The sequence below is a fragment of the Dermacentor albipictus genome, chromosome 8 (assembly GCF_038994185.2).
Source record: "Dermacentor albipictus isolate Rhodes 1998 colony chromosome 8, USDA_Dalb.pri_finalv2, whole genome shotgun sequence".
NCBI lineage: Eukaryota > Metazoa > Arthropoda > Arachnida > Ixodida > Ixodidae > Dermacentor > Dermacentor albipictus.
Window position 1 is genome coordinate 44,380,964 of NC_091828.1, and position 8,106 is coordinate 44,389,069.

The 8,106-nt window shown below is 45.6% G+C and overlaps 1 protein-coding gene across 1 annotated transcript; it reads left to right on the forward strand.

Moving 5' to 3' along the window:
- The first annotated feature begins 59 nt into the window (after positions 1-59).
- LOC139048751 (uncharacterized) lies at positions 60-7,814 on the forward strand. Its single transcript, XM_070523314.1, has 6 exons — positions 60-284; positions 570-663; positions 780-885; positions 4,360-4,564; positions 6,433-6,623; positions 7,539-7,814. The coding sequence occupies exons 1-6, from the start codon at positions 140-142 to the stop codon at positions 7,596-7,598; spliced, it is 801 nt and encodes a 266-aa protein (XP_070379415.1). The 5' UTR covers positions 60-139; the 3' UTR covers positions 7,599-7,814.
- The last annotated feature ends 292 nt before the right edge of the window (positions 7,815-8,106 follow it).

Consider the following 8,106-nt stretch of genomic DNA (forward strand, 5'->3'; position numbering starts at 1 on the left):
CCATTGGTAAGATCGTCCTTTGAGTGACGTCACGCTTCCCAGAAGGCTCTGCGCGCACACACGCTCGCGTCGTCCACAGCCTAAGCCTATCCAATCTGATCCGAGCCAAAGAGCGCAATCCGAACGAAAGTTGGCCATCATGGCGGAAATCATAGCCCAATCCGTATCTGAAGACTACTCAAGCCACCAGGCACTGGTCGCGCACGACGGCGAAGTCGAGGTGCCGACAGTGTACGAGATACGTTTCGCCGACGACCCGACCGAAAGCACACTACAGAGGAAATGTAAGTAGCGAGCCCCACGGTCCGAGCCCGTCCACGACCGTTTGGCGCCATTTGCAAGGGTTCGCGTTCCCCCCCTTTTCAGCTACGTGCAACCGTCGCGGCAGCTTTCGAAAAAAAAGAAAGGCGCTTTGCATGTGGCTTGCGAGCTCTTCGAGCGTCTCGCCTTGCTTAGGTAGCGGCTTAGACGGCAGCGGGTCCGAGCGCACGAAATTTGATTCTTGCGTTTGAAAGCGAACGCGCTCGACAACTCGTGACGTCGTTATGTGTGTGTGTGTTTCTCTTCAGGGTCGCCCGCGGTCACCGAGCAGTTCATCTTACTTCGGCACGAGAAGCGACGCTTCTTCAATGGCAAACGAAACACCACCAAGGCGTTGTACCAGTACGTCGCTGTTGCGATTTCTTTTTTTTCCTGTTCGTTTGCACTTTTCCTAGCGCGTGACATTGGTTCGCTGGCCTGTGTGTGCGTTTCGATGAATCTTAGTACGTGTTCCGCAGGCAAATCCTGGATGAAATCGGCCTCGGGGGCGTCGTGTCGGCCGACCAGGCGCGCAAGAAGTGGAACAACCTCATGGCCAAGTACCGGGTTGAAAAGGCTGAGATTGTAAGTAGCGTCTTTCGTCGATTCCGCGTACAGACGCTGAAACTTGCGTGTGAATTAGCGTCGGTTCTCGATTCATCGCCGCATTTGAGGATGCTTTCACTTTTGGGTGACGGAGCGTCTGGCGTTCTTGCCCGCTGACCAGCCAATCGGCACTTTACAAAGTGACGTTCTCCAAAGTGAACCACCCATAACACGATTTTCCTTAGATTGTTCGTAAATGAAGCGGATGGAGTCAAGAATAGCTGTTGTGGCCACCTAGACTGGCTTGCTAGCCAGATAGCAATTGTCTTTGCAGAATAAAAGTACATAATTCAGGTAAACATTTGAAAAAATATTATTTATGGCCCTGAGTAAAAAAAAAAATGAAATCTTTTCATTCATTTGTATTGTACTCTCATTGTATGTCAGAGGGAGAAAGTATGCACAGAAAGGCAAGGAGGTTTACAAGAGGTAGTTCCAGTTGGCTACCTTGCAGGGGCTGAAGGTGGATAAATATGAATATGTGGGCCCTGTAGTCGCGTTTAGACTATTCTGAATTTATGTGCAGTTTATAAAAAAGATATGCCCTCCTTGCTCATGCAGCCAGAATTCTTCTAAATTCAGGTATACGCTTTGAGTATTTCTTTAGAACCTCCCAAACTGTCTAAGGAACTTAATGCATCTGCATGTCTGTCTGATCTTCCTGGGGTCACACTATAAAAATAGTCTACACCCTTTGGAGTGTACCTCTGTCCCACAATGATAATTGTCACCTGTCTTGTTTGCATTTTTTTAAGACTGTGCTCACTGCTTTCCTGTCAAGAATGCTGTCTCATGGTGATAAGCATATGCTGTTTGTGACCCTGAAAGTACCAGGTGCACAGTGTCAAGGGAAAGTCTCTGAAGATTAATAACGATTCATTTTTTAAAAGCAAAAGATGCTTCAAGGGTGCACTTTTCTTGCACCCTTGAAAAGTATTACACCCTTTAGGGCTTAAAATTGTCCCACAACAATAATCATCATCTGATTTGTTTGCTTGTGTTTCCTTCCTTGAAAACTCTGGTGCTTGCTACTTTCCTGTCAAGAATGCCGTCATGCTGGTAATGCACATGCTGTTTGTGACCTGGAAGTGCAGGGCGTGCAGCACTAACATATTATGACCCATAATTAATCTGCCAGGGCTATTTTCATCAAAGTGTCTGAATAATGAAATAATATCATGTCTTGAAGAAATGATTGAGAAATATTTATTGGTCCCCAAGTTACACTGCTGTGCTAAATATATTACCAAAAAAGAGTGTCAATTTGTAAGTGCTAATGCCCAGTGTACTACATCAAGTGCACCAAACTTTCGATCCATGATTTGCTCTTTGAAGTAAAGCTGCAAATTCAACAGTTTGTTTCCAACATGCTGAACATGTGTACTAAACACAGTAAAGAGCACAAAGCAAATATGTAAAGCAGGTGAGCAGAAATAAATAAGCGAATACTCACCCCAACTCCTCGCGAGTCCGCAGTTTTGCTGGAATTGGTATGACTGAAACAATAGTTGACCTTGTGTGGATGGATGGATGTTATGAGCGTCCCCTTTGGAACGGGGTGGTGAGTTGTGCAACCAAGCTCTTGCTATTATACTGCCTAATGTCCTACATGGGTTAAAGAAGACCCTCCCCCCACAATGTGTTCCCATAAGCAAATTTTCTGACTCCCTGTTGCGAACTTTGTTTCTGTAAGTCTCCTTTTTTTGTCGCTTCCATACTCTTCTTCCACCAATCTTCCCATCACCTCTTACTAGTCTCTATTACAGACATGTTTACTTTCCCCCTGCTCTCGCTGAACCCAAGGGCTTCAAGGAGGCCAGTGGTGCCTAAATCGACTGCTGGGCAGATATCTTCACATTCCAATAAAACATGCTCCATCATTCCCTAGCTTTACTGCAGCAAGTACATGCGTCTTCTTCCTTATATCTCGCTTTATAGGTGCATATTCTACGGCATCCTGATCTCGCTTCGAAAAGTAATGAGCTTCCCTGTGAGTTATCGTATCATTATCATTTCGTTTTTCCTCTTAAGTAGTTACTCATGGCAGGTTTCTTTTCCATTGCCGCCACCCATGAGATTATTTCAGCCTCTCTGACTTTCTGCTTGACCTTCTTTGTTGCTCTGTTGCTCAACCTACAGGCCGCACACTTGCTGATAAACTTCCTAGTTCTTTTCCTCCATTGTGAATCAATGTTTTTCCTGTACAGATACCTCAACACTCTCCGAGCCCACTGGTGAGGATTAAACCTGACTACTATAACATCAGCTGGTCCACCAACCTTTGTTTGCACACAATGAATGGCTTCAATGCTACTATCAATGAGTTCTACATTCAGGAATGTTGCAATATTTAGCATTGCCTTGCTGAGGGCTTCATTTTCAGTGCAGGGATGCCTTTCATCTCCAAATTGTTTCTTCGACTATGTTGTTCCAATTAAATCAGTTGTTTCTGAATTTCTTCAAGTTCATTGCCTAGCTTCTTGTGTTTGCGTTTGACGGACGAGGCTTTGTTTCTGCATGTCTGCAAGTTCTTGGTGAAGGATTACAGTTTCAAGCTTGGAACTCTTTAAAGTTGTTATTAAGAAAGCCCATTGGAGGCTACTGCTGACTTAACCTCAGCTTTTATGCTGTTATTGGATCGGTCAATATTTCTAATTTCAGTTTTCAAGTTGGACAAAGCATCGGCAAATTTCATGGTCATTTCAACCAGAGTTTTGACCATTTCCTTTATGGATCCTGGCGCTTTTTCACTGATAGACATGGTGAAATCTCAGAGAACATCAATCTTGCCGGTTTTCATTGTGCGTGGCCAAAGCTTGTCAAAGCATCAAGTAATAACCCCACAAAATGAGAGCAGTCTAGAAGCTGCTATATGGGAAACAGAAAAATGAAAGTGGTCTCCAGCCCACCTGTAGATAGCAAGGGGAACGGTTCAGCAAGTGTCAATGATTTGGCTGCCTGGATCGCTCTGTAGTATTCGTGCTCGCTGCCAGTTGTTTATACGCATGACTTGGTGCCGCCAGGGGATCTATGGTCCAATCACTGGTGTATTCACTTGCCATATCATATGCAGCTTGCCGACGATACCATGGCAGGATTGCTTGCAGATGGCAAGGGGAGCGGTTCAGCAAGTGTCGATGATTCGGCTGTGTAAATTTGTTGCGTAATTTTGTAGCGAATAGAGTCTGTGACCCACACATCTGTAGTGGTAGTGCAGATGAGTACATGTGTGCAATGTTGCTGTGCCTTTTTTTGGGGGTGAGATAACTGCGGTGCACAACTAGGTGGTCTGCAGTCTCTGGCATGTTTCATTTCAGCATGTGGAGCACGTCTGCATTGTGTCAAAGAGAAAGGTGCTGCCTTATCTGTTGTCGCATAGTGGTTCTGTAGCCATGCTCTTATAGTCGTGGTAAAGCTCGAGTCTAGCAACTTGTATGAAACCATGTCTTGCAGGAAAAAAAAGAGCGCGAGGGAGACCCCGTGCCTGAGGGCCTCATCTGGCCATACTACAAGCTCATGGACACGGTCATGAAGGACATTGACGGCACGCTGTCTGTGCTGATGCCCTCGCCACAGCCACGCGTCCAGTTCCTCCAGCAGCGATACTCCATCCCCAGCATCCAGAGCACGGCAGATGGCGAGACCCTCGTCGAGACAGGTGCGCTTCAGTCACGCGGCAAACCTTGCCGAGGTGGTCTTGAAGAGGTTTTGCTGTTGTGGGCTACTTGGCACACAAGAATGCCCCTGTAGTTAGGGTTAGGCGCACTGGAAAAGACCTCAGGTTGCTGAAGTTTATCTGCAACTCCACAACTGCTGCGTCTCACAGTTAGGGTGCTGGGAGCAAAGGAAGAACAAATGTAAATGCCCATAGAAAGCTTTAGGAATAGTGCACCCTATGTGCCATACCCTGCTTGCAAGCTTTTGTACTCTTGAGCATGTCCATTTTTCTGTGATGCATATTATTTTTGATGCAATTAAAAGCAGCCTTGCCTTTCACAGTGCCCCTACCGAACTAAGTTAGCAAATTTTGTTATTCAGTAAGCACTGTGCATCTGATATAAATCAACTTTTGGTAGCTGTTGCCAAACCTAAAATACAGCAGAATCTTTGTAAATGTATATCGCTAAAGTGGAATTAAATTTGGTTGGTTTTGCATTGAGGCAATGCAATAAAAAAAACTAATTAAATGGAGCAGTGTTCTTTCCAATTCTGGGTAAATGGAACTAAGAATATTACTGAATATTAACAGCATTGCAAATACGCCTCTCTATAATGCCTTTCCCGACACTATAGGGTCGATTCACCGTGGTTGTGGTACCAACGTCCGTGTGCTTCGATTTCGCTTACTGTAACCGATGACGGCACTTGCAATGCACTCACACTGGAGGCAAAGATTAAAGTTATTGACTTCGGGAGAGGTTGCTTCACTAAGGCAGCTTTTTTTAAAAATTTTTATGGCAGTTGTCGTATTTGCGCCATTCTAACGCGCACCTTTTTTTGATTAAAAGGTGTGTTCAAATTTGCATGTATGTTACTATCGTAACTAATTCTACTCAAAATAAAAAACGAAGCCGATTCTTACTTAAGGTTAATGCAAGGTAGTAGCTAGCCACACTGCGAGGAATGGGTCATCCGAAGAAAGTGACATTCGGACACGTTGCAATTTGGTCAGTGGTGTGTGGAATGCCCTCCCACAGACGATGGTTGCACGAGCCTCTGGAAGTGTAGCATTTCTAGTGCAGTAAATGGAACTGAAGGCTGCTTTGTGTGGTAAGCGAAAAGGAGATGCCGTCGGACTCCGATGGCCACTAGCTGCCAAGATTGAGCAGTGTGTGCGTATTGTTTCAGTACGGTACGTATCAACTAAGTTTTCGTTATTTTATGTGCGCGGTAGAATCGGCACGAAGTTATTTTCTTGTATATTTGGCTGGTAACATAACTGTGCGTTACAGTCGGTATATGGTATGGTATGATGAACTTTATTAATGTCCTGAAGATCAACCCTTAGGTTGACGCAGGCGGCTCCCACGTCGGGACAGTAAGGTTTAACCTTACCGCCGTATCATGGGCCTTCTGGACGGCCTGTACTTGATCGGAAAGAACTCCACTGTGTAGGACTCGCTGCCAGTTACAGTCGGTGACACGGTAGAATCGTGCATATGTGGTACACTTTGTGCTCTTAGCTGTAGTCAGCAGCTACATGCAAGTTAAAGCTTTGCGAGCAGTATTGCAATCAAATCTGCTACACTTGTTATCTGCTGTTGGCAATAATGCATCTGTCATTCTCAAAAGAGCGTCTTGTGTATCCTTGAGCTCAGTCTAAGCAAATGGAACTCCTGATAAACAACTTATTTCTCTGGTCCCTTAAGGTTCCATTTAAAATGGTCCATTGTGTTTCATTGGCTTAAACGTTAGTATTTCTTGCATTTTAAGGTTGGCAGGGCTGTTAATATTACTGCTGTTGTTGAGATATGTTATTGGCTTGTAGGAGGCTTCTTCAGCGCAGCTGTCATTTTGCTTCTACAGAGGTCTACGAACCCGTGGAAGGTGGCGTGGCCCGAGCGTTGCAGTCGATGCCCACCCCACTTGCCTCGCACCTCAATTCGGCTGCGCGGAGGCGCATCCGCCGAGAGCTGACCTTTGAAGAGCGCCTCCTCAAGGCAGTCGAGGCGGGCAACGATACACTGGAGAAAGTGAGCCGCACAGTTGAGACTCAGGTGAGGAAATGCCTACCTTGTGTCAGACACTGTCCAGGATTTTTGGACTAAGGCAGAGGAAGGTGGCACCCAAATCTACCAAAAAACCTGGAAATGTTGGGAAACTTGCATATGCTGACGTACTCACAAGCACAATGATAGTATTTGCTCCTCACTGATTTCACAGATGTGATATAAAGCGTGTAGTAAGTAACAAAGTATCTTGCACAAGTATGGAGGGGAGTGAGTGCCAATGAGATTGAGTGTACGCGAGTGTGAACGGGAATGAGTGGCCAGTCAAGGTGAGATGAGGTGAGGCCAGTCAAGATGAGTGGATGAGATGGTGATCAGTGATGGTGAGTTTGTGTATGAAAGTGAGTAACTTTCGGCGAGTGTGAATGCACAGCTATGGACAAAAGTAACTGGGACATAGGAGCAGTGGTCCTTCTAGCAGCCTCAGGGGGAAGCAAGAAAATGCATTATGTATGTGTGCAAACCACCGATCACAAATCAATCCCTTCTAGCACTGAATTACAATGTACACTGGGACAAGGGCAAGAAAGGACGAAAACAAGTGCTGAAATTCATAGTATCATGGAGCACCAACCAGCCTGGTCTCCAACCTTTCTTGCCTTCTGGCAGATTTGCGGCTCCTGAGGGCGCTGTGATGCAGTTTGGTCATAGCTCCCATGTTCTGATTACTTTTGTCCACGCCTGCACAAGAGTATGTATGTGAACAAGTGGCTGCGAGTATGAGCGCAAGTGGGCGCCACTAAGTGTGAGTAGAAGTGATTAATGCGAGTTTGTGCAAGTAGGAATGTGAGTAGGCACACATCCTGCACTAATATTGGTGTGAGTGTTGGCTCAGGTTTCAGTACACATTAGTCAATCTGCTTGTTGGCTTAGTCGAGTTTTGCAACCTTTTCTTTTGCCCAGGGGAATGCCCTCCTGTCTGTTCTGCAGCGGCTGGCAGACGAAATTTGCAAGACGACGTAGTGCCCGCTTGGCCTGCTTTTGCGATCACCACCCTGTGCCACCGGCCAGCTGTGCAGGACAGCTGGTCTTTTCATTTTCTTCAAGGGGCATTAAACTGTGTTTGTTGTTTAGAGAAATGCACCAGTCATTCCACTTCTTTTCTATGTACACATTTGAGAAAGTTTTTTGACTCGTTTGAGCATTAAAAGTGAAGTATTTGGTTGGCGTTTGCTTGAATTTGGGGTTCTCGCTTCTTAGCCTTGTGGCTGCATTTGCATGCTTTGGATGCTGCTGGACCTCTGTCCTGTGGGTGTGAATGCAGATGGCCGTTGTGGTCACTTACATTGTGAGCGCTTGTAGTGTCATCTTAAGCAGAAACGCGAATAGAAAAAGAACTGACCTGAACATGGGTTAAGTGTACATGAGAATGCGATGTGCAAGCACTTGTAGCAGATTTCTAATGTAACGTTCGGCTGGTTCCTATCGTGCTTCGATTCAATTTGTAACAATGCTGAGCGCATTCTTGATC